We start from the raw sequence: 27,972 nt of genomic DNA, 5'->3' as shown, positions 1-27,972 counted from the left end.
CCATTCCGATATTCTGAGTACACTGCGCACATCCTGCTTGTATTCAAAATGCCAACCAGGAATCACAATCTTTTGTCGTCTCCGGGCTTTTTGAACAATGTTATACCTCTTTAATCATATGGTTAAAAGAAATCTTAGAAAAATATCTTTTTTTCTTGATCATCCTGTCATGTCGATTACCAAGTCCATGTGTTATTACTAATTACATTGAGTATAGCAAGTAACTCGCTACTTTCAGAGCTTCCAGAGCTTGCTGCTTCCAGTAGGCTACTAATATACTGACTGTACTTACGGTAGTCAGTGGCGTATCTAGGGAAAACGGCGCCCGTGGCAAGCGCGAAAATTGCGCCCCTAATTTCTGAAAAAGTGTTCAACCCCAACCCCATCCCGGTAGGGACTTTAAAAGAGTCCTCATGATATGGTTTTTGAAGCACTTAAGAGGGGTCTTTTGAGGGTGATTTAAATGTAATAGGCAACCCTAAATTTTGATATATTTTGGCGAGCGAGCGCAGCAAGCGAGCCGAATTTTTTTTTTTATTTCAGCTTTATACATAACATGGAATTCTTGTCATTTTTGGTTATTAAATCTTCGAATTGCAATTCTAATCATAGTGACGGCCTTATAGATAACGATTTGTACCAACAGTGTCCTACCCCATCCCGGTAGGGACTTAAAAAAAAGTCCACATGATGTGCTTTTTCAAGCACTTATAGAAGGGGTCTTTTGAGGGTGTTTTAAATGTAATAGATATTGAAGAATTTTGGCCAGCGAGTGCAGCGAGCGAGCCGAAAATTTTTGTATTTCAGCTTACAAAACATGGAATTCTTGTCATTTTTGGTTATTAAATCTTCGAATGACAATTCTAATCAAGATGTAGTGACGGTCATATAGATAACAATTTATACCAACAGTGTTCAACCCCAATCCCATCCCGGTAGGGACTTAAAAAAAGTCCCCTTGATATGCTTTTTCGAGCACTTAAAAGGGTTTTTTTGAGGGTGATATAAAATCTGATAAATTTTGATAAATTTTGGCGAGCGAGCGCAGCGAGCGAGCCGACAATTTTTGTATTTCACCTTAAAAAAACATGGAATTCTTGTCATTTTTTGGTTATTAAATCTTACAATTCTAATCAAGATATAGTGACGGTTTCATAGATAACGATTTATGCCAGCAAACTAAGGACTTGGAAAATTACTTACTACGAGTGAGTGAGCCGAAATTTTTATATTTCCATGTCATCATTACGTTTTGTTCTTCTTATTTTTTTTTTTTTGATAAATTTTGGCGAGCGGGCGCAGCGAGCGAGCCGAAAATTTTTATATTTCAGCGTTACAAAACATGGAATTCATGGAATTCATGTTTTGTTTTTATCTTGTTGATTTGGTTTTCTGCCCCCCCCCCCCCCCCCCCCCATTCTCCTTCCCCCCGTCCGGGCGAGGTTTTTTTTTTTTTCTTCTTCTTCTTCTTCTTCTTCTTTTTTCTCGTTTTTTTTTTCACGTGCCCCCTTGCCCCCCCCCCCCCTAGATACGCCACTGTTGGTAGTTGATACTACCGACTTAGCATGCAATGTGCCTATAATAGGCTGCAGCGCAGCATGCATTGTACACACATAATATTATGCATCATACACAATTTACGGTACCGCGTACGGTATAACACCGGTAACAAAGAGATTGTAATCTCTTTGACCGGTAAACAGTGAACATTATGCGCAATGTATCTTCGCGATTCGGTCAGAAAGCAAAGCAGGGATCGGGAATGTCTACTGTTTGCGCGTCAGCTTCGCGCGCGGTGCAGTAACGTAGTATTAACACGTACTGTACACGAGTTCTTTAGTGCGTATGATATAATGTAATGTTCTCCATAATGTATCATCATCCACACAAACATTAAAACAAGGAAGAGAGAGAGAGAGAGAGAAAATGAACGCAAAAGAAATGAAAGGCGGAATTCAAAACGGAAATAAAAGCCGTAAAGACAGCTTTTGTTTCATTTGTCAACATCTAAGCATTGCTGAAGAGGGGTGTTGAATAGCTCAAACACATCCCTTTTGCCCAAGGGGGGTGTTTGAACACCTTAAACACCCCCCTTTTGGCAAAGGGGGGTGTTTGAACACCCAAAACACCCCCCCCTCGGTACGCCCTTGCTTGCCACTGGGGATGATTTTTTTTTCCAGAACTCCTTCGCTGAGAAATATAGAATTCTCGCACCCTCTTTTTTGTGTGTATTAATGCAATACATATACTGAAAAAGAAGTTTGAAATGGGTCTGTTGGTTAGTGATCACACTATCTGACTATTCGCTATTCCCAAAGTGTCGCTCACCGCCAAGTCCGCGTTGTCTGGTACAAGATTAGCAAATTACCGCCATGATTTGCAAGGTGCATTAGTCGGTGGACCAGGCACCGCCAGGTGAAAGGTGTGTTTGCATTATGATCCATGTGGATGTTGAATTCATTGGGACATTAGATGAATTAAATGCATTAAATGACATCCACTCGTAGTATATCTGTCGGTTGTGAGACTGACATAAAGACATACATGTATAGCCCTACATATACGTACCAGTCATGCATACACACAAATAGGGCAGACACCCTGTTTCTAAAAATGCCTCCTAGTATTGTAATAGAATCTACCCCATCCCCCTCTCCCTCTCTCCGTTGTTTAGAAGTTGGCAATGAAAATGCCCTGGAAAGTTAGGTTATCACTACAATCGTTTCTGTTGGGTTTAGAAACAATCCACATATACATACCTTCGTCTGTTTGCGAATCTTTGTTTGTCTTTGTGTCTGTACATTAATTTTGGCAGTAGCATGATCTTGAAAGCCTGTGTATCACGACGCCGCGCCGTACCAGATGCCATCCAGGTGCGAAAATTGCCGAGCCGTCTTTGCTCCTATCTAGATTAATTTTTGTCCACTTTGGGAGCACCTACTTCATTGCCATTGGTATTATCTTCGGGGTTCTTAATTCATACCTCCTCTTGGACGGATTCCGCTTTATATCTAACGTGTGATAAACGATGTTCTCTTTCACCTAATCTTCCAAATATGAATAACTGGTGTCAAAATGCGAGGATCCGAACGCGAGCGCTAAGCCGTCGTCAGTTGTTTGGCTTAATAGTTTTCAAGTTTTCAAGAAATCATATCGATCATCATCATATTTCATACTATGGCTGTTGCATAGCCAAATAACCAATCAACCAAAGCTGATAAAAGCTTCCACCCATTTAGCAAACTATTAGAGCCGCCACGTACCCTCGATAAGCCAGCAAAATACCAATACCTTAGGAAGAAAAACCAGTACCATATGAAATGAAAATTGATCGAAGGTAAATTCCAGGTCCTGGCTATCCGGGGATATTTTGCCTTTGATGAACTGTCATTAGACGCGATATGACAGTTACCATCATCTCCAACCGTTGCCGACACTTATTTGGTCTTATTTAGTCGTGATTCTGGATCCTTTACCAGAAAATAAAAGATAACATGAGTAAACTATTTATCTATTCATTCCGTGTTTGTTTGCCGAGTTATGTATTCTTCTTTCTATTTCAGCTTTCTTCGGAATCATGCTAATTGCTTGTGAGGAATCCAACTATTTATACGAATATACCTCTCATTTTGCGTGAGGGCTCGTCCTTTGCTGTCAGCGCACTCGATCCAGGGACTTCATTGTTTAGAGCCTGCGGTCTTATCCACCTTGTACACACACATGCAAACACACACACGCACACACACACATACACACACACACACACATATGTGTGTATGTATCTGTGATGGTATATGTGTGTATGTGCGTGTGCTCAATCTGCATTGCTTTTTTGTTTTTGTTGGATTAAGAAAGTTTGCTCAACATGAATGTATCAGAAACAGACAGAAATGTAAGTTTCATAAGTCATGAAAGTCATCACAGTAATTATTGCAAATTATAAGTCTATCATAACCATTGCAATTGATTTGTCCTCAGTTATCAGTCTCCCGGAGGTTCAAACTATTAACGAAAATGACTTGGAAACCACTAAGTGTTTGGAAACAATGGGGGAGATTTAGATGAGTGATTGACAGATGTAGGTAAATAGATTAGATGGTCAAGATAAGAGGTTTGATGGATGTAAAATAGATGTGCAGAGAGATGTAAAATTGATGCAAAATCAAGCATGGAATTGTCTAGACAATAATGATGAAAAACTTGTTTGAAACAATTTCATACGTCTATAGAAGATGTATATATATATATATATATATATATATATATATATATATACATTATACAACGATTGTGTATAAGGGGATGAGTTGGTTATGGCACCAGTTATCAATTGTTCCTAGATACGTATGCAGTCCATAAATTTCTGGCAAAAGGAAATCCTTATATGGAAGATAAAGATTATCATATAGAAGATAGCGAAGAAACTCTGAATCTATGGCGGTACCCATGGGAATGGGAATGGAGTCTAAGTTATTTGGCGCTGAGGATGACGGACCGGAGGAAACATTTTACGGTACACACGTATTGCTATTCAACTTTGGCACTTAGGGTGAAATTTATAGGAATGTACATGCAACGCCCATAGTTATTTTGACGTAATAATAGGGTTAATCTGTCGCCCTTTACCCCGAGGAGTTTTAACAAACAATGTGTTTGTGGAGATGGATTATTACGTTTGGAGTCAGTGGGCTGTGTTGATTTATATGAAAACCTCTTGACTCCGTCATTGGGAATGCCCGAACTCTCTCAAGAAAATGTAAACAATGTGATACCCTTTTCCCAAGTGCCATCACATCTTATTGCACACCCTCACAGATCGCTGGAAACAAAAACAAGCTCATTGAACCCCATTTCGACTGTTCACACTGACCTGCCTTTAGGAAAAAGTATATTTATAAGTCGTCTCAAGGAAATTCAAACAGTTGGTCTCATCTGTATTCATAAATGAATAAATGAATAAATATATAAATAAATAAATAAATAAACGTCTCTTTAAATAAACTCCTAAAAATGTTTAACGGAGTTGTATCTCTTGATCTCAGCTGGACAGCCGTAAATGTCAATTTCAATAGAATTCTAAATTCTAACATTCAAACTTATCAGCTGCTTATAGTGGTGCCTTGCCAGGCAAGGTTACTTTGTTCAATGTATCTGGGTGTTCATAAAGCTACACGTGTAAGCCATCTTGAAAAGGCCCGCGCCACACAAGGGCAAATCGTACGTAGCTGGGATGCTTCAAGACGATTTGGTTGAGGCACTATCTAGCTTGAAGCCCTGGACCACAGCGGAAAGGAAACAAAATTCCAAGCAACAGAAGATGTCAAGGACCGACCCAGAAGAGGATAGACATCGGCAGATCACAACAGAACAGCAATCTATACTTCAGCGTTACATCAGGGCACTTCCTCTACAGGATTGCAGGTAAATCTCACCGTATATAAAACAATCCAATCTCAGTCTCTTTATTCATTTAAACATAAACTTAAACTAGTTTTTCTGAATTCATATCTATAGCTATTCTTCAATCCTCCTCGATATTCTCTGTTCATACGTCACATTACTGACATTATCGATTATGTAACATGTGCCTCGCTCGTGATTTCTGTATTATCTCCTGAACTTCCTTTGTACACATTTGGTATCTCTGCTATTGTACACTGCATCTGACTTGTACCTCGCTCGGGTGATCACGCAACACTCAAGAAGTCTGTGCCGCGGACATTGTTTTCATTGTTTTCTTTTTTCTTTTTCTTTTTACTTTTTGGCGTTTATATTTCTCCAATTCAGAAATTGTCATTCCTTTAATTACATACCCAAGTAAGAAATAATCTCACATCCGCATCTGGGAATCTACACCCTACAAGCAATGCTTCTATGTAGATTCCTCATATTTCACATGTTTTATTGTCTTATAAGCTGTACGTGACAATTCATCCAGGCTTTTGTATCGTGATGTCCATGTTTTATGTATTTGTTGAAATGTGGAATATGGAACAATAAAAAACAAAACAAACAAATGGAAAAAAAAAACACGGGGAAAATTTGATAACTTAACCAACTTTCAATATAGGTGATTTTGCAACTTTTTAATTTTGGCCTTACCCACATTTTAAAGCACTAAACCTCCATGTGAGCCCTCATCATAACATGTCAGGTATAAAACTTAACAATCTTTCTGTATCGTACGCGTCAATTGTTAGTGAGATAAGAGAGCAATTATATTAATCGAACTAAGATTTTCAAACTTTTTGAAGATATTATATAGAGGTGATATTATGTATCTTCCAAAGATATCATCACAATGACACAATCTATATGTCAAAAAGGATAATTCTGTTATCACATTCGGCACTATCACGGGTATGGAGTGGTTAATGACCAGTGAATTAGCCATCTGAATGCTTATTGCATATTTTAAAACGACCTCATATTTATGGGTGCGACCTTGTCAGTTTCGATCACCGAGATGGCATGATAACTGAAAATTGTTAAGTTGCGCACACGTATAGACATGATTTATGTGTATAGATACATAATTTACCTGCTTTAAAACATAAAATCATTTTGCCCATGCATAATAAAAAAGATGATGAGCGCCATTATAACCAGTTTCATGAGTGATGTATCATCAAAATGATGCTGTAAAAGCATGTACATGCACGTGTACGAGTAAAACTAGGGTACTCAGTATATTTACGGTAACGTACTGGATGACTCCCTGTGAAATATAATGATGGTGGTTATCGTGACAATGAATATATGTGGAATACAATGATGAAAACGGATTTGAAGAAAAAAACAAAACAGCGATGATAATGTCAATGACAACAGTGTTTTAGCAGTGCAGTAGTAATGACGGTATCAAAAATAGTGCAGTTAATGAAGTCGGTCCTTGTGAGGTTGTATATTCAGTTTTTAGAGAAATAGCACGCGCTAATCAATTTCGAATGGATTTGCATGATACGTAAAATTTTATATTTTGCTTACTGAATATATTCGTTATCACGTCACACCCTCAAAATCAATCCTCGTATCAGCTTGCTATCTGAAAGCAGCTGAACTTGGCGCAACAACAGACAACACTGTCTTTTGGCCGTCATTTTTTTTTTCAAAGGCAATCACAGTTACGTACATTTCGTAATTACACCAAAGCGACACAAACATTTTTGACGATATGATCTTAGTTTCTCACTTTTACAACATTGTGTATTATTACATATAAACATGAATACATTACACCTTACTCACATCTCCATTATGACATAGTTACAATCTATCTGTTGATCTACATATATCTATATGATATATAAGGTATGATTGAGGGTGTGTGACAGAAAGTGTGCGCGTGTGGATGACTCGTCACAGTGTTTCTTTAAAAAGTTACACATCTCAAAGTTTTCTTTTTTATAAGATAATATAAGTATAGAATATGTTTGCCATTGTTAACGCGCAAAACACATGTTGTTTTATGTACAGCACCCCCTTAATTTGAAAGAAGAAAAAAGAGAGAGGGGGGAGAGAAAAAAAAAACCAATATAAGGAAATATAGCTGCCTAACAATCGAACGGAAATCAAACTTTAAAGGGATAGTACAGTATTGGTGGAGGTGAGAATTGGGCTTTTAACTTTTTGCAATATACCAAGAAAACACTTATGAAATAGTACAGAGCATACCATTTTAAGAGGAATTCAAAGTTTACTTGATAGAAATCGGGTTTGGAATGACGGAAACATCCAAAAACAAGGTAAAACAAAGCGATTGTGTGAAAGTGTGGGTCCCACACTTTACTAGAATCGCTCTTTTTGGATATCTCAGCTATTTCAAAATCAATTTTCATCAAATAAACGTTGAATTCCTCATAAAATTACATGCTCTTTCATATTTCATAAGAGGTTTTTCATTATCTCACCAAAAAATGTTAGAAATCTGAAGTTAGGTCTCAACCGAAACTGTACAATCCCTTTAAATCGCATTTTTGATTTTTTTCCAAAAAAAAACTCTTCCCACACGGTTTTCCCCCGAATTTCTCGAAAGTTGTATTCTATTTTTTTTTCTTTTCCCAAAAATTTACACCCACAGGGGTTTTCCGAATATTTCTAACACCATGACGTCTCTTTCGCCCTTTTCCAAAAGCCTGTACACCCACATGAGTCGCCCTGATTTTCTCGAAATCCATGATCTCTTTATTCATTATATTTTCCAAATATTTACACCCGCTTGGGTTTTACCAAATTCATGAATATGTGATTATGCATGCATGCATATCTATGAAACTATGTATAGAATATTTTCTGTTTAAAGCTTCATGTCTTAATACTATGGAAGTTTGCAGCTTCAGTTTCGTTAATAAAATGTTTTGAATTGGAATACTGCGCTTTATTTTCTATGAATAACCTAACTGCAGATTAATTGACTTCACGTTGACGTGAAAGTGGATATTCTTGATATTGTGCTTATCTCTCTGCAGACATTTCCCCTCCCAGTGTTACACAAGCTTTGTATGGATAAAATAAAACAAAAACTGGAAAGCTTTAGTGCCATGGGAATTTGGTGATGTCAAAACCTAAAATGTGACGTTCGAGAACTTTGATATGGTTTTCCTGGTGATAGGTCATACCCTGATGATGTATATATAGGATTTTTAAAAATGTAGGTAATACAATGCTCTTATTTGCAAAATCAACTTCAAGAAGCTTGTACCCTCATTGCTTGCGGGAGAACAGTATTCAACTGTGTTGTATGAAAATGAAAAAAAAAAAGTTAAATATAATCGTCTCGCGAATGGTCAATTCACTTGGGAATCTTGTGTTGTGAGGCTTATGAGAGGATCAAGGTTGGGTTTTAAGGTGATAGAAAAGGGTATATTATAAACGAGATTTTTTTTTTCCAGAATAAGCATCTGCCAGACAAGGGAGTGATGTATACATGCACATACATTTACCAGGCACTGACTGACATACTGCATAGTGTGATCTTGGAGAGGAATAACGCACTTTAGTCTATACAATGTGTAATGAACGTCAGCAGTGAAACTACTTGTATACATAAACGTACAAATATTTCGACTGTAGACTTAATGACATGGAAAAGCCTCTTGCCAATCATTGTCGATACATAATCAGCAAACAGAGGATGTGTAGTCATCGAGTTTCATAACTGTTCCTTTCCTGACCGATAAATTTTGAAAACTGCAATCAATCAACTGCCGCATGCGATTCTTACCAAACCAAATTTCCAAGCTCGTTTTTTTGAGGCTCTTATGAGATTTCACCACAACTACCGCCAAACCAATCGTAGATCATTATTCTTCTCTGAGTGATTGATTTGCTCTATATTCAACCTTCTCTACATGAGAGCTGGAGGGATAACGCAATATTTCCGTTCTTTCTAATTATGCGATCTAATACTCCCCCAATAACTCTATAGTTTGACGCTGAACGCTTGAAAGAAATCTCCGTGTGGCTTTCGTGTGACTTTCTCTCCCTCCAAATTGGGCCGATTACCACCACTTGATCGCAATCAGATATGTTTTGTAATCATTAATCATGCATTAGTGAACGGATGAAAGTTGGAAGCGCTTGTTAATCAATCTCATGGCCGTATGATGTCGCACCAACCAGCAAAAGGGAATTGTGCTTGTCACACATCAGCCATATCATGTACAGCAGAAACGAGTTGGGCAGGAGGTTGATTTGTTCATTCAGGGCCATTATCACTGTGGTTAGAATCTCGGCATATTTAAAAAGTGCACCATAGTACTGAAATATGTTAATATATTTTCTAAAGACAAGAAAGCTATTCAACTAACAAAGCCACTCCTGAATACAGCACAATTAATTATTGTATGGAATCCACTTTGAGCGAATTAGTTCTTGACTTTCTGGTCAAATCCATTGGAGAGCTTTCTGATTGTCAGGAACAATCTTTGTCAAGAAGGTCTTCATAAAATCAGGTAACGTTCGTTATTCCGAAGATTCATTATTCTAAAACACACAAATTCCCTATATCTAGAGGTTCGTTAATCCAAAAATGAAAAAAAAAAAGAGGTTCGTTAATCCCAGCATTACGGTTATTTCGAAGGTGCTCTATTCCGAAGATTCGTAATTCCGATAATGAAATAAGGTTCGTTATTCCAAAGGTTCGTTAATCCGAGAATGAAGTAAGGTTCGATATCCCGAAAGCGAAATAAGGTCCGTTAATCCCGAAAAAAAATGAAATAACCAGCGGTGAAGCTATAGGAAAGAATTGCGAGGAAGGGGCGGGGCGATGGGAAGAATCACGATTTACCATACGCACAATCAAGGTTTGTGATCTACGCAACTTCTTCAAGTAACATGCGCTTTACCTGAAAATATAGGCCTACATGTATATCATCCTCCCCAGAGGCAATACCGAATTTTCATTGTACAATATCCTACCGTTTTTGGAATTACAACACCGTATTTCGTCACTACAAGGAGTTTATTTGATTTGTGGGATTACGAACCATAGTTCATTTTCTGCTTAACGAACCTGAGTTCGGTTTTGGATTTACGAACCTTCGGAATAAGGAATCTTACTTTATTTTGGGACTAACGAACCTTCAGGAAAACGATCGAACCTTATTTCATTTTCGGATTAACGAACCTTCGGAATAGCAAACCTTAGGAAAAACGAATTATAACCATAAAATCTAGATAAATCCGTTAACCAGTCTATCATCCAAGTGCAGACCGGGCACATGCAGGAATCAAGGTGTATATGCACAAAACGGAATATTGCCCCTTTCTGCGCTTTGGTGAAGAAAGTGAAAGCGAGTGGGATCTGTAGAGTAGCAGGTGGCACGAAAGCTTAATGAGTGCGAGGTAATTGCGTCATTTTGGAAACAGGATTTCGTCGACGACACCTGCGGGCATGGTTGCACTATGTGATTTGATTCATGATGTCGTCTGCTATATGTCACATTTTGGAGTTCCTCCCGCACATCGACGTGATTAAAGGTTATCTGTGACGGGAGTAACATTCGCCGCTAGTTGTTGTCTTGCTGGAGTATCAACAGGGAATCTATAGATGTCATTACATGTCCAGAACAGAAGAGAAATCAAGAAAAGATATCGATTTAAGTAAACATATCAGAGTTGTGTTTACTGTCAAATCGTCATGATGTTTGTGGGAATAGAGTTAGACCAGTGTGTACTAGAACAGTTCAATTCATATTTCGTCCATATAACAAAGGTTGCTTTTGACAAAGGAGAAAGCTTTTCCGTGATTCGACATAAATTATAATGTATCATAAGGAAGAGCAGATGTTGCAAAATGGATTCCATTTACATTGAAAAGCAGTGAGTTTGTGTAGGCGGTGGACATTGTTTGTTACTAGTCCTTCTGATGAACAGAAATGAACATCTAGAGATTTGAATGCTTAAGGGGATTCCCAGTGCAGTTGAAAAATAATCGAAAAAGGAGGAGTACAATTTTCTTAGCACACCAACGAAAATTTGATCAAAATCGAATGAAGTTATGACATTTTGAAGTTTCGCCTTTTTTATAGTCGTTTAAGAAACTAGAAGGGCACTATTGCGTTCTAAGATTTGAGCTTAAATAAAAGCAAAACAATCAATTTTCATGAAATAAAAAATTATCTATCAATCAAAAGTAGCTAAATTTACAAACTTTGTTTCAAATGGAAGGCAAAATAGCGTCCTTGTGGTTTTAATTTTTAACGTTTTACTGAGAATGAAAATGATTTAAAATTGACCTGAAAAATGTGGGGGAGATCGAGCTCTACACCATAATACCAATACTCAGTACCCCCCCCCCCCCCCCCCCCCCCCCACCAACCAACCCCGCGGCGATCTGCCTTGTCACTAACTTAAGTCAATCGCTTCTGGTTCTAGAGGCGATTTGTAAGGATTCCTCAATAGGGGGCACGGGGACCGTTTCAACAAATCTAGATCCTGTCACCCTATCAAGCCCATAGAGATGCCGTAATGCAGGCTTTCAGGAAGAAGCTGAACTTGTAAAATGTTCACGCACCACAAAATGGACATGACTTTCCAAATTGCAAGTAACAAGTGTTTCATTAAAGATATTAGCCAAACATTAAGTGTTTGAAGATTTGCTTTCATTCGCGTTTAAAGTCTCGGGGTTTCTTGTGTGTTTTTGTTTTTTGGTTGATTTTTTTTGTGTGTGTTCTTTTTGTTCTCTTGTTCACATGACAGGTGCATATATGAAGCGTTTTTCCAGAAATGAGATTGCTGTCTGCATGATTTATTGTGATTCGTAAGGGACCAAACGCACACCAGAGAATCTCAAACACTCTCTCGTGTGCTTCCTTAAACGATTTGAGAAGAAGCGAGGCTTCGCCAGAGAAGAACTGTGGGGAAAATTTAATTATCTTCGTCGGTAAACTGCCGCAGGAATGTTTCCTAAAAAGGAATCCGACCGAGTCTCAATGAGCAAATGAGCTAAACGTTGACAGTCTGTGTAGGCGTGATATAAATACACCCCTTGGTACCAAGCGATATTCATAAAGGCAGCACCATGCACGCACGGAAATTTTCTCCGTTAACGCTCTTTCAGCACATAACGCCTCTGGGACTTTGGGCAACTCCGTCCGACTTCACAACTGCAAAGTCGTTGTTGTTTTTTATGTATAAATACGTATGTATATATCCCAATTGCACGGCGCTTCCTCTACGCTGTCTTCTTTATCAAAGGGAAGATTCCTCTGTGCGTTTACGAAGTGGGGCACGGTGGTATAGTGGATAAGACTGCTGACTCTCAATCGGAGCACCCGAGTTCGAATCCAGTCCAGTGCTTACTTCGTTGGACCAAAATGTTTTTAGCCACAGTGCTCCTTTCAGTCCAGGTGTATAAATGGGTACCTGGCAACGCTAGGGTAATAATGATGACAGGGCCCTCTGGTGGAGCAGTGTCAACACCGAAGAGACTACCCTAGATAAAGAAGACCATTTAATGAATAAGTTTATGTACTAAATCTAATAAGTTCATTTAGTAATGCAACTATGCATAAACAAGGATCCAGGTATGATTGCTATACACTAGGGCCTATAGTATAATCGAATTCAAAGAGTATTTAGCTATTTATTAGCTAGTAATTAGCTAACTTGAAGTATTATTAAATGTATTACAATGCGTGCGAACTTCGAATAAAGTTGTGTTTTTATTTCTGCTTTCACTCATACGCAGACGAAACTATCGGAAGATTAGCCATTTCTGTTTTCTTTTAGCAAATCTTTAAACCAACGATTCACACACAGTCGAAAAAACAATAATAGCAACAGGATCTCATCGTAATCTTATACGCGTTTTCTTCGCAAATGAGCCAGAGCTGTAATTTTTTGACGAAACCAGTGCGATGAAAGTATAGCAGATGTCGCCATAATATTAGTGATTTATGTCATCATCATTAGTCCTGGGCACGGCTAACACGGAGCAGATTCAACGAAGGTTTTTATTTTTGTTTTTGTTTTTGTTTTCCTTTTCATCTTCTCCCTCTTCATTGGATGTATAAATGAATACAAAATAAATAAATTAATACGTAAAGAAAGAAAGAATGAAAGAAATAGGTGTATGAATGTATATAAATAAATGAATAAATAAATAAATGAATGAATGAATAAATAAATAAATGAATTAATAAATAAATAAATAAATACATAAATAAATAAATAAATAAATAAATAAATAAATAAATAGATAAATAGATAAATAAATAAATAAATAAATAAATAAATACATAAATATACACATAGGTCTATACACATATGCATCCAGGTCTAGCACACACATACAAATAATCGTTTTCCTCGTGCTTGACTTTCTGAAACCGTCGATACCTCCACAATCAAGACAGAACTGCACGGACGCAAATCTTTTTTTTTTCTGCAGACCACGAACATCATCTTTTTCGCCATCCTCGAGCAAGATTATGAATGATTTATCTTTTGAGCACTAAAACGGAGTTCCTACGGATGAAGTGGCTCTTTTTACAAGTTTATCCCCTTCAGCGAGAGATTAGATAGCCCTCCCTCAAGAAGTCGAGTGTTTACCTTTGGTGAAATCGTTCCTACCATCCACAATCTCATCAGGCAGACAAGAAAGAAAGAAAGAAAGAAAGAAAGAAAGAAAGAAAGAAAGAAAGGAAGGATGAGGGAAAGTGTCAAAACATAACTGCGATTTTTCGACCCGTAATTTGTGTTGTGCTTAGGAAAGGTGTCCAAACCCTATTGGAAAGAACACTGTGTTCCACAGTGTGTTCACAGTGTGTTCATATAGTAAGATGTTATGTGAAAACGCTCGAATTTAACAGTGTGAAGAGGATTTGACAATGTGGTGTGATTTTCACAGAGTGTTCACATAGTGATGCTTTGTTTCACACTGTTAATTAATGACTCACATTGTGTTCAAACTGTTAAAACGCTCGAATGTAACAGTGTGAAGAGATTTCACACTGTGTTCAAAATGTATTCACACTGTGTTTCTCACACTGTGGGACACTGTGTTCTTTCCAACAGAGTATGCGACTACCGAAAAAGAGAAAGATCAATCTTTCTTTTCTTGTAGCCCAAGAAAACATTGCCTGGGAGAAGAAAAAAATAGAAATGACAGACAGTGACAGCTACTTAAAGAGAATATAAAAGGGAAAAATGGCAAGTACATCGTACTTGCCACGGATTCGCCAAACAGCTAGATGTTCTCCGAAACATTTCGGAAAAGTCTTCAGGGATTTCTATCATTGTCGCTTGCTGATTATGTTGAAAAAAGAAACGCGAGATAATAAGGGTGACGATGACAATAATGATACTGATGACCATGACGATGCTTGTGATGATGATGATGATGATGACGATGCTGCTGACGACGATACAAGAAATTATGATAACATACACAGCGTGTTCATTGTTCACTATCTGTTCAAATAAGAATAATTTCTCGGTCAGAATTACTGGTAAAACATTCCCTTGTTCATCCTCTTACATAAGAGCGCAGCCCAATGATGGAGTCAAGGATTAAGGGTGTTGGGTTGGGGTGGGGTGAGACAAAGCACAGGATCTACATTATCCTGTGCAAGATTGATATAACTGGGAAATGAAGACCATGTTTCTTACGTATGTATCAAACTCATGAAGTATGACACTAATTTGTTATTGTGAATGAGCTGTCTCGGTTACACGATGCATTTCCTTCGCATGGTTATACGTGACCTTCCTATAAGTACATGCTAGGTCTTTTAAAGTTGGTAGGCCTGCACCTTGCGCATGCAGCATATAGGTCTATTGTCAGTGGTAACCTGTTCTCTGTCTTTAATATCACGGGGTTTGTTTTCCAATGCATATTTCTCTTCGAGCAAAACAAGTCAATACTACATTCTGATCTATAAAACCGAAGTGCTCCATCCATAGCATATTATCGTCGGTAATCTATTAGGTAAAACTGGGTACATTACATTCATTTGCGTAAATATAAGACATTCTCTAATGGTAGACATCAGTCAAAACAAAATTAGAAAAAAACCACACGTGTGGCATTGAATGAAGTATACCTTTTAAATCCAACAAGGGGAACGCTCACCTATTCAATCGGTATACACATGGATTAGAGGCAAAGCAGTCTGACGCCTTTGTTTTCCCTCCCCGCTACAATGAGTGACTTGCAAGACCTGGGGATTGTATTTGCCAATAGCTGAGTATTACGAGTATTTGCAAAATATCCCAGCTCATACAGTCATATCAGTTAATTCCCCGCTCGGATATCAATCTGCAATAATGTCACACATGCGTCTCTGGCGGCAATTCATAACACTAATGCTAAAATGTGAAATTATATTCTTTTATGATTGCGATGTGGTTTCTGCCCGAGTACGCACGCCCGCAGCAAAATAATACATTAGAGTCACCAAGGTTTCAAGAGGGTTTTTTTTTTCTAGGCGTTCAATCACAGTGAGTACAACGCTGCTGATTCGTATCCTTTTTTTTTTTTCATTTAAAAAATCTTTAAGAGTGTACATTTTTTTTTTTGAGAGCAAACCTAGATGCACATACAGTACCATTCTCAGCATGTGCAGACAATGCGCATTGCGGACCCTGTTATTACCGGAATGAATGTACCACTTCACTTGGTTGGATAGGCATGCAATCGAAATCACACTGTAATTTTCTAATGGATTCGGCAAAGACGTGAGGTGTGTGCATGCGTACACGTGTCAAAGTGGCATAAACTCGACTATCGAATGTACATAGATGCACTGAAATCAAATCCAAATGTGACAAGAGGAACAGTTTTTAATGTAAACAGCACAAGAAGCGCAGAGATCTTTGCGTGATAATATGAAACGGAACAGGCCATTACGTTTAAATCTATATATTTTAAACCATGCCCCATTGACAGAGTGATAATCAGGCCATATGCAAGAGCTTTAGTATTACTACTAGCGCAGAGGAGGTTTTTGGGATATCAACATCTTCAAGGTTCCAGCACAGTTCCCCACCATCAGATCAAGAATCTTAGATCCGTATAGGCCTACTTTGGGGTTTCATTCAGGTCATTGGGTTCATCTGATCAAACTGCCCTTCAAAGAACAAAAGAATGAGTTGTGCTTCTCCATGTAGGCCTAAGAAGAAGCGCTAGTAGTACAGACTCATAATTGTCCTTGAGTAATCAGTCAAATCTACATATCTCACTCAGAGACTAAAGTGGTATGTTGGATTGTGCCATAAAAATGATCCTCCGCTCCCCTCCCCCACTCTTTCATTTTTTTTTCTGCGTCTTTATCCCGATCCTGCGATTGCCTTGTCATTGTGATTTTTTTATCATTATTATAATAATCGTGTTGTCTTTTCTTTACTGGTACCATGATTTTATTCAATCCGTTCTCGAGTATTGTCGGAGACTTTTCATTTAAACTTCACACACCAAAGACTTACTCGACAGTAATCATTTTGCATTCAGTACCACAATCAGATCTGTCACTGTAATCATTATTTTCAAAATGTTTGTCACGTGTTAAGAAATGAAGGAACATTGAATGCACTCTTTATAATATGTAGGCAGACATCAATATGACTCATGGGAATGCAAACTAGTATGCTATTAAGCACATTAGCATCTTTTACCGCCAAATCAAACGCAAGGCCGTCTGCGAACGCACAACAGTATACACAGCGCCAATTGGCCGTGGAGAGCAAGGAACGAAATGACACGTTTGATTAACTTTTGCCGATAAAGACGCATTTTGACAATCAATGACAACACATCATCATTTCACGCCACCTCGGCATCGACCTAGTTCGCGAAAATACTTTGCTTGTCATTTCGTACAGCGTGGTCGAAGATTCAAAAAAGGAAAAAAGAAAGAAAAGCAAGACATTCTCGTAGCAGCCATTATGATTGTTCACTCAAACCTTCTATGTTATCATTCCATTCCACAGAATTGTGCGGGTGCGTGTGATGATTATACAAGAACCACAATCGCGGTATGCTCTTTTATATGGATTATCAACACCTCAAGGTGTGTAGTGTGTGTCATAATAATGACGCGTACATGGGATATGACGCTGAGCCCATCATGCGACCGTCTTGTCCCATTCTCAGGACTACTCATAGGCAAAGAGTGAGTTATACCATTAACTCTGTCAATACTCTCGGGAACAAACTTCAATGAAAAGTTAATATAGAATGCCAAGATAATAGCACCAAGAGAGTTAACGGTTTTGATTATGAGCAACGGCCACGTCCGGAGATTGTTTGTGAGTTCTTGTACGTCAGTTAATGCCTCTGTTCCCCCATCCATGCGGATTTGTAGGAACCTTCGAAGTGCCCTCACGCGGCCGGTCACAAGTGAAATAACAGAATGCAACAAGCCACCTTATCCAATATTCGCTGGATTTGACTTATCATCCGTTATGACAATCTTTCTATAACTTCGTAACAGGTTGATAACTAAACTGAAAGCAAATAAACTTATTAAGGAGTTTGTTTTGCATGGTCGTGGGATGCGCGAGGATCTAAACTCAATTACTTGCCAAAATTAGCCACTTTGGCCGCAGCCAGCAAAGTAAAACCTTTTCAGGGACACTTCACCGGTTGCGAGACAAGAAATATTCTTGAAATTATGATTTAAAAGAATCCATAATTTTTCTTTATTTTTGGGGTTTCAATCGCAAATCATATCTCAAAGCAACAAGAATGGGGCTAACTCGTTTTGCAATCAAATCACCCTTCATTTTGTGGTTGTACAATGATACAAAACACTACGTGTTTAAGATTATAGTATACTGACACGATATTTTGGAACAATTGAAGTGAATTCACTCAAGTATGGCGATGTAAGGTATTGAATCCTGTAAACTTAACATGTTATATGTAGGATATGTTTAAAGGGTGACACGGCGTCAGCTTGGACGTGAAAAATAGCACTTTGAAAGACATGAAATACAGAGGGAAAAACAGCAACCTGTAGAGGCACAGTTGTCTATTCGACATCTCTTTAAGCACATCGTGTTCATCAGCACATTCTATGCATGTGCGTAGGTATATACATGTGTCCTACACCATCATCATCATTAATCCCCCATTGATACCTGCAAGCAAACGCCCAAAGCTGCTTTACACCAACACCATCTCATTTTAAGAACAAGACGACAACGAAAGAACCTTTAAGACCTCCAGGCACTTGCCGGGATTAAAGTTTGGGTCGCAGACTTCGCCACTATAGTCCGGCTTGCTCTCGTCGGAGTCATGCGGTATCATTGACTAGAAGCACGTATTTTAATGTCGGTATAGATTCAGAGATTTAGAATGACAGCTTGACTGTGATACAGGCGAAAAAACATTCTCGTCGTGTATTTAAGCTGCAGCTCGGATTTGAATGTCAAATGTCCTCAAGAACAATGTCTTAAAGAGGATGTTTCTGCAAAGTGGGCTCCATTTTGACAAACATAAACTTGAGACATTTTAAATGAAGACATCATTTTGTCAATCCGTGAGCGAGTACGTTTGTTGCAGACTGGAATATAAATTTTGCTTTTTCTTTCAATGATCGACTTCCCATGATTTGTCGCATAACAACAGAATCAAAGCATGAGATGATGATGTGTTCCATATAAATAGTATTATGCACGTTCTTAGCATACGTTTGTAAAAAGATATATAATCTTCCCCTCTCTTTCTCTTTCTCTCTTTCAGATCGATTGCACATGTTTGGATCAATATTTAACTGATCTCGTAGGAATACCGTTTTGCTTTTCAAATGACGTGTGATAACGAACGCGAGACCATGCAATTTTGTCAATAAGCGCGGGTAACACAACTTCGATTGCTGCGCACGTAATAGAGATTCGTCATTGACTTCTTATCTATGTTTCCTTTACACTGAGCCGAGAGATATGGAGGCACGGCACAAGCATTTTGACGAAACAAATGAGATGTGAGTTCGAACGTCATAATTGGGTCCGTGATATTAAAACGTAAGAAGGTCGCTCATTGACCCCATGCTGATGGTTTCCATATTGTCCTTCACTGGGGGACTTGTTGATGATGGGCAAGTAGGACGGTAAGTGAATAGAACTAACTTTTTTCCGATTGTACAGTGGACTCCCGTTATAGCCGAACAAATAAACAACAAATAAATCAGAGCAGATAATGTTGCGGCCTGAATTTTTATTTCGTTATAACCGAAATTTCGTTACAACCGTGTTCGTTATAACGGGAGTGCACTGTACTTGTCTTTCATTAAAACCTCCAACACGCACTCATCTAAATTGAGCGAAAAGGCCCTGACCCTTTTTATACTGTGTCCAAGCGTTTATCTTCTGCTTAATGTTCGCAGATCCCTTCTGATAGCGTGGTGAAATTTTAAGATGTCATATTCCCCTTACGTCTGGAGAGAAAAAATAGATATACTCTCGCTTCTTACTTTGATTGCAGTGGATGACTCGAAAGGAGAAGACAAATCGGGGCATTAAATCGTCGCTATGACAACGCAGGGAAATATGTATGATATCGGATGACGAACGTACTGTGATGCTGGTGAGGAATTTTAGCTTCTTCTTTTTTTCTAAAGTGTAAACGCTATATGGCTGACGGCTGTTTTGATCCAGCTATATATCTTTCATCAAACGGAACGACATAGTTTTTTCTACTGGGCGACAAATTCGACGAGTGAGTAATACATTCCAAAACGAGGCGAACGAATGGGAATCAGAGCAGCTGAAAAGCTCATTCAAACATGGCAGTAACCTGGTATTCCCGTTTGCAAATGTTGATATTTTCTTTTCGCTGTCACAAACAAGCACCCTTTTGCCTTCTTTGCCAATTATAAAGGTTTGGGGTTCTTCCCATGATATTATTGCAGTCTAATATGTGACGTTGCTTTGCAGGCATGCGCAGCAAACATGTCCAAAGCATAGCAGCCCTGAAACACACTGATGTCATAACGCACATGGCAATTGCAATGGGAAAAAAGCTAGGTTGAGCAAACACTTCACTAAACAATTATACGTGTCTATGACGGATATCTCTTATAAAACATTATTGATATGATTTTTCAAGAATCATTAAGGATATAATGAGGTGGCAAGGACACGAAGGGTCACAACGTATGAACGCATACAAAACAGAACATTCACAGAATACTGCAGTCAGACATTTAGATTAACGCTTGCTCCATTTTCAGTTAGTTTTGGTTCTGCAAACAAAATGATAAACACTTACTCTGTTTTTCCATTGGAGGTATCGTACTTGCTTTTGTACAACCCGATCAACTTGTCGTTAAAGTGAGCTTGGTAACTGACACTGAGCGAGTATTCTCCACCAGCCTCCATTGGGGATATGGTCCTTAGAACCACGTAGTCATTCTCAGGGTAGAATCGCGGCTTACCGTCGAGTTCACCGGCCGTGTTCTCGTCCAAGGCAGCAAAGCGGAAGGAGTCGAGCGTGTAGTTTAGCTCCCGTGTGTGCAGCAGAATGTAGTTTGTGCTCTCTGTGCACGTGAAAGTGATGTTGACGTTGCCCTGGAATAGGTTCTGATCAAAATCAGTTCTAATGCTGATTCGGTAGTGGGACGGTCTGAGGTTGGTTGGGAGACGGAAATTTTTCCACGGGGCCTCGGCGGCATCAGTGGGCGGGAGGGAGGAGGAATTCGGCCACAAGCTGTAGGGCGTTGACCTGGCGTCGCTCACGAGTTCGTTGATCGAGTTCGTCGTTCCTTCGAAGAGGCTGGCTGCACGTCTTGCGCACCAAAAGGGCGATGAGAACCAATGTGACGACGAAGAGGACGAGGAACGCGACGCAGAGGACGGTTTTTACGCAGTGCGGTGGGCATCGAGGCGATCGATGACGGTAGGCGCCCCCGCTTACGCGCACCTCGTCTTCGCCGGCGCCCTTGCGCGAACGCGAAACGAAGTTGACTATGTGTTCCCTCTTTCCCGGCATCCTTACCGCAGTGATCTCCACTCCCTCCGACTCACATCTTGCCACAAGCGGCTTCTGCGAATCAGTCATCTGGTGTAGCAGTTGCAGGCTCTTGGCCTTGTTCGGCTGTCGGCAGCATCCGTTCTCCCGACCACCCTCTAGGGGCGGGTCTCCGGTAGCCGGCCGTGACATTCTAGACTTCTCACGAATCACGTCAACAAAATTGGGAAATTCTTGAAATCCCAGAGGGAAATGTAAAACTCCCACCTCCAATGATGAATGTGAGGGGTCACAGAGGGACCTCCGGTGACCACTTTCAATCCGGTAATCTTGATAGCTTACCCTAATGTACAACCGATTGAATTACTTTCCAATCTGCGCGCCAAATCAAATCAATGTCTGAGCGAGCTTTTTTCAAAATACCACGATTTCTCTCTCAACGCGAGGAGCAGCTCTACGTGGGGCTAACTGGTACTTTAATCTTGCCATTTTCTAAATACAGCGGTGAGAGGAACATTTTAATGAGTAAATTAGTACAAAAATAAGAGGGGAAGTAGTTGCAGCAGGAGTAAAAAATTGAGACCTCTTTCCGGAGTGCTCCAATTTCCACGCCGTGGCCGCTTCCGTCCATCGACTCTTAATTATCCTACAACTGAGGGCGATCGCTGAGTAGAGATGCGAGAAAATGATACTGGCAGCTTGCTACTCTTACAGATCACCAGCTTTGTAATGCTTACAGCCATTGCGATATGGAACTATCGAAGGCGAGCGAACCGGAGGCGATATTCTAGCGCGACATAGAAAAGAGCGCCCCAAACTTTGATGTTATCACAAAGGCACGCATGTTTCATTCTCTTCAAAGAAGGACGCATACACAAAGAAGGATGCGGAAATCCTACGCTGGCGCAACGTTGGAGTACTCCTCGCGCACGCACCAAACACTCGCCAGCTGGTCGCAATATATACAGACAGTGAATTTTTGACTTCTGCGAGCGAACTGTCGTCTGTAATGTGAATTAAGTCGTCACCTCATTAGGCCTACTTACTGCGTAAACACGCTCGTCGCGCGATGCACCCGCGACCTGCTACGTATCGCGTCACGCTCGCCAGCTTGCTTTCGGCTCGCGCGAGAAGGACTGGATTTTACGGGAAAAAAAAAAGGGGGGGGGGTATGTGCTCTAGAAGTAGTTGCTTCATTTGTTTTTCGGACATATTCTCATCTTTCAGTCGTCTTTCACACATGGTGGGTATTGCCCCAAATCATTCGAATTTACTGGAAGTTGATTTTCTAATTTCATGCTTGGAAACAAGTTTGTAGTTTATTGCGATCTACGCGTGATAAAGACTGGGCATCACAAGTTGATTTCCAGATGAATCCTATAAGGATCAACCCTGCCGTCTGCCAAACGGAATCACTATTCGCACAAGAGAGGACACCATGAATGTGTCACCAGGGGAAACACCTCACCCACCTCTCGAATTAGCAGAGGACCCTACTGGCAAATTCTTCGCATCTCAGTCCTCCCAATATCAATTGATTCTACACTTTCGCAGAGATATAGAGCTTTTGAAAAGGTTCCCGAATATCATTGCATTTATCAAAGATTACAGCGTGCCTTACGCATACTGTTAAAAAGGAAAGCAACTGTATTCGTTTCTTAAAATAACTTTCTTGATTAAACTCACGAGGTTTTTATTGTTTTTTATGTTTTGTTTTGTTCTTTTTCTCGTATGTTTTGCTTAGTAAATATTGTTGATTTCTTGTATTTTGTTGAAATTGTTTAAGCGCTTTGAGTCTGTACCGAAAAGTCTCTAGAAAGTATTGGTGTTATTGTTATTGTTATTATTATCATTATTATCATTATCAATTTACTACTAAATCGAGTCATATTTTGATAAAGGTGCCTAATTTTCGGATTACCTAATACGTCAAGACTTTTAAATCTTCTGTGATAAATAAAGCCAGTTAATCTTTCCCAGGATTTTTACCCATAACAGAATGAATTTCTTTACAAGTGTAAATGATTCCTAATGCAATGCAATGTGTTTAGTTTGCATTCTTTTGAATGTTTTTTTTTTGAGTTTCCTATTCATGTCTTTTGGATGCTTATAACAAATACTTCTCTCCATGCTCAAGTTGATTTCAACAAAAGAGTAAAGTCATATGTACAAGTCGTAAAAGTATCAGGATAATTAAATATATATATATATATATATATATATATATATATATATATATATATATATAATATTATGAAAGTTGCAGAAATATCAGAACCTGTATGCTTAGTGAAACTGATGTTTCATTTCCGTTTCATTTCTTTTCCATATCCAAATACAGCTGTAATACAAAATTATTACAAAGTAACAACGATCGTTAATTCTAATTTGTACAAGGAGATGAAAAGGCACATTTTGCGTCGTATAACAAAGAATACAAATACTGAAATTTGGAGTCAACTTGCAAAATAAAAAAAGCAAAGCTTGGAAAATTAGTAAGTTCTCTAATTAAAAAACAAAACAAAACAAAAAAGAAACGAAAAAACCTGTACTATTACGATTACCCTTTTTACAAAGAACGGTTACACTTTAATAAAAATCGGCCGAAAATACGACTGCAGGTAGGCCTATAAATAGAATCTAAAAGGTTTAATTATCTCTTCATAACTCGATAATATCGGTAAAAGTCAATCATTGGGCAAATTTAAATGATGAAGTATTGTCTATTAACGAGGTTTTCATTCCTTTGTGCGCAAAGCTTAAATAGAGTTTCCTACTTTTAGACATGATTTCCAAAAGAATTTGTACCTTCCACATCAATAGAAGTAAAAGTGATGACTGTACGATCAGAAGATTTCAGTTTTTGACTTATTAACGACAGAATGATTCCTTTTTTAGTATTTCATGGAAGAATCAGAGGAGGAAGATTGTGAGCCGATTACATAAGTGCTCTGCTGATTTGCATTTTGATCGGTTATTATGACTATCACCGTTCCTTGAAATATATATATTGAACTTGAAAATTCCATAATTTCAATATTTTTCATGGACTTTTGATGAAACTTTTATTGCTTTTTTTGTTTTTGTTTAAGTATGTAAATATGTCAATATGAAGTTCTTAATTTCTTACTCCCGACCCCCTCCGGACAGTTTTTGTGTGGGTGTGTTTGTTGCAATAGGCCATGGTCAAGTAAATTTGAATTTGAATTTGAAATAAGGTTGTTTTCATCTTCTTTGCTTTGCTGTCATTAAACCTTTGGGTGTAGGTGTATCTGTCCCCCCCTCCGAAGTTTCCCAGAAGGAGATTGAATAGAGTGTGTAGATATATGGAAAGAGAGACATTGCCGAAACATTAAACTTCTCCTTTAATCGAGAGTGACTCTCAGGATTAGGGCCTACACATGACACGCCAAACAATGTTAAAGACTATACTATCCGCAAACACCGTCTGCGGGTAATACGGCATTAACCACCTTATGACTTCATGACATTAGAGATCGGCCGCAAAGGGCGTGGTATATAGGGACTATTGACAGAGTGGGTGACATTCACAACACGCTGATGCCTTGCTATTAGCGAGCTGTGAGTGAGTGGGCTGAGAAAATACTACAACCTCCCCCACAGGCGAAAGTGCAGCTAAATGTTTCGAGACTTCTTTTTTTTTTTTTTTTTTTGGGGGGGGGGGGGGGGGGCTCTCCAAAAATGGGCTACCGAGCAACTGGCTGACCATTTAAGAATCGTACCAACCTAACCAAGTACTAAGAAGTTAGTCTAAGGAATTGACTCAAACTTTGTACGTTACTTCTGCAGAAGGTATCTCAAGTGATCAGACCACGTAATAAACGGGTGCTGTTCGTTATTCCGAAGGTTCGTTAATCCGAAACACACAAATTCCCTATATTTAGAGGTTCGTTAATCCGAAAATGAAAAAAGGGTTCGTTAATACGAACATTTGTGGCGTCGGAAAAACGAACCTTCGGAATAACGAATCTTCGGACTGAAGAGCCTTCGGAATAACGGACATTCGGAATAACGAGCTGTAACCTAATAAACATGTAGCACATGATACAATGTGGCATAATTCAAGTGAAATGCCTTTTGTGAGAATATTACAAACAGTCGTGTTCGTGTTTGTGTGTGAACGAATGAATGTAGACTCTGTAGATAGGTATGTGTGTATAAATGAGGAGTATGCGTATGCAAAACTATACACACATAGACTTACAACATGCACAGGTGTAAAGTGAATGCTTACTTTTGTTGAAAATATGATCGCCAACATTTATTCACACATTGCTGCGGCCGGTATCGCAAATTTTCTTAGCTCTGTTTCAGTTTGCACATGAACGATCTTTGTTTGGATGACATTAAGTGAATTTGTCTTGACGCAAGCACTTCTGCATACTGTAAAAACAGTATTGATTGTTTTCTTCGGTTACTCAAGATCAATATCTCGTTCTCGTGAAAAAAAACTACTGTTATGGCAAGTTGTTACGAACGATTTGTGTGTGCGTGGGTGTGTGCATGTGTGCAAAGTGTGTCAAAAGTAAAGACATGCAATTTGATACAGACACTGTGACTGCGATTGAATTGATGTGGAACTTCATTGTATAGAGTGAAATAATGACCACACTACAAGCACGTGTTTTTAGTATGTGTGTGTGTGTGTGTGAGTGTGTGTGTGTGTGTGTGTGAGTGTGTGCGTGTGTGTGTGTGTGTGAGTGTGTGTGTATGAGTGCTTGTGTGAGTGTGTGGTGAGTGATCATGTGGGTGTTTGTGTGTATGCGTGCGGGTGTGATTTTGTCTGTTCGTGCGTTGTAACGCGTTATATATGGTTTATGTTGTGCATGTGTGGGGAGCATCATTGTGCTCTTGAGAGTACAATACTTTGGGTTAGGCTGTTATTGAAAATACCAATTTCGTGCTCCAATAGGCAAGGCAAGTAAGTTCAACAAAATAGAGACAGAAGATTGTGCTAAAGGTGGCGAGCATTGAGGGCAAGAGATGATGTGCACCTTACCTCAAAAAGCGCTTCAGAAAATATTGATAAATTCTATTTGATTGATTTCGTATTATCATTACATACAAATCAGAATACAAGGAAGTACAACTTTATTACAGAAAAAAAAATGTGTGTCCAAAGCAGTGATGGATTATGTGTATAAGATTTAAAAAACAAACAAAATAATTGCAAGACTAAAAAGCATGAAAGATGACTCATAATACATATCCTGCCACCAGAATAACTTAGGCCATACATGAACATGAGAGAGAGAGATGAAAAAATACCCAGTTAATTTACGAGAAATACAGATAAAGAGAAAACGCCGCATTTGAGATTAATTGAAATTTCTATGCAAGAACTGTTGATAGCATACCAGCTGAACTACAAAATGAACACGTGTCCTTGCAAACAATTCAAAGAAAAAATAGAAATAACATGCTTTTAAATAATGAACGTGTCATTCATAAGGGTGTCCATAGCATTTGTGTCGTTTTAGAAATGAAGCACAATTCACGATACAATGCACCATTTATTCTAAAACTATGCAAAATAAAATAAATTCCATTTGTGCTTTTAAAAAATGTCAACCGGAAGTGCAGTGGTGTTCAAGAGAATGAGAACATAGGTAAGCAAAACAACAACAACAACAACAACAACAACAACAAAATTTGAAACAAAATCGCTGTTTTTGAAATCCTGCAGAATTTCGATCCGAAATTCATAGCTGTATTTTGTAAATAGCAAACTTTCACACTGTCGTACACCAACGTGATCAACGTGAGAAAGATTGCGATTGACGTAAAAAATAAAAAATCGATCAGTTCTTGTGATATCACGGTTGACATTATCAGTATTATTGCATTAAAGGTGACACACACTCTCTCCAATGGGTGTGTGACGTCATCTTGTTAGAAAGTTTATCAAGGTAGTAGACGGAGACTGCATTCCTGGACTACTAGAGTTTCTCGTGTCATCTAATTGTTGGGATTGCCTTTCGAAATCACTCTATCAATTAAACACCTACGCGTGTTAGGCAGAGAAGCAATGCGAAGAAGATTAAAGAGGGTGGGAAACGGGTGGAAAGGGAATTTGCCGGGAGCAATACTCTCCCACGTGTTTTGAAGTAATGATACATTCTCAAATTCAATGCAGCGAGATGTTTACTTAAAGGTCCCACGCTATCCACTTAGGGTTAATCACACTCTTAACTCAGCGTCATTCACATTTGAAAAATACGCCAAGTCTTACATCAGCTCGTGCGAGCATGTACAAACATGGAGGAGCATTTGTTGTTCAACAGATAAGACCACGGACCCTCAATCATGCAGGTTTTTTTCTGTCATAGACAGAGTCGAGTTATCATCACTTTTGAACCACTGCACTTTTTGCTTTATTTCTTTTTCTTCATTCAGTGAATGGTTACTAGATTATCCCTTTAATTTGTCGAAGGGTATATGACAACAATAAAAATTTCTGAGGCCATTATCCTCATCGGACGTTTGCTTGTGATGGTGGTCTCCTGTATTTAATTTGTCCTTTGAAGGGGAAGGTA

General features: G+C 38.8%; 1 protein-coding gene across 1 annotated transcript in view; it reads right to left on the bottom strand.

The window, feature by feature from the left end:
- The window catches only part of LOC139725671 (aminopeptidase N-like), a 61,838-nt gene extending 40,231 nt beyond the window's left edge, over positions 1–21,607 (bottom strand). The window contains exons 1-2 of the mRNA XM_071636761.1: positions 21,222–21,607; positions 20,717–21,154 (exon numbers count right to left, since the gene is read on the bottom strand). Of these exons, the coding sequence (XP_071492862.1) occupies positions 20,717–21,154; positions 21,222–21,607 (824 nt within the window). The remainder of the gene's footprint in view (positions 1–20,716; positions 21,155–21,221) is intronic.
- Between the last annotated feature and the right edge of the window lie 6,365 nt (positions 21,608–27,972).

The sequence above is a fragment of the Diadema antillarum genome, unplaced genomic scaffold, assembly GCF_040938485.1.
Source record: "Diadema antillarum isolate AM-2024a unplaced genomic scaffold, OU_Dant_1.0 seq00000053_RagTag, whole genome shotgun sequence".
In the NCBI taxonomy this organism is placed as follows: Eukaryota; Metazoa; Echinodermata; class Echinoidea; order Diadematoida; family Diadematidae; genus Diadema; species Diadema antillarum.
This window is presented reverse-complemented; position numbering and strand designations above follow the sequence as displayed.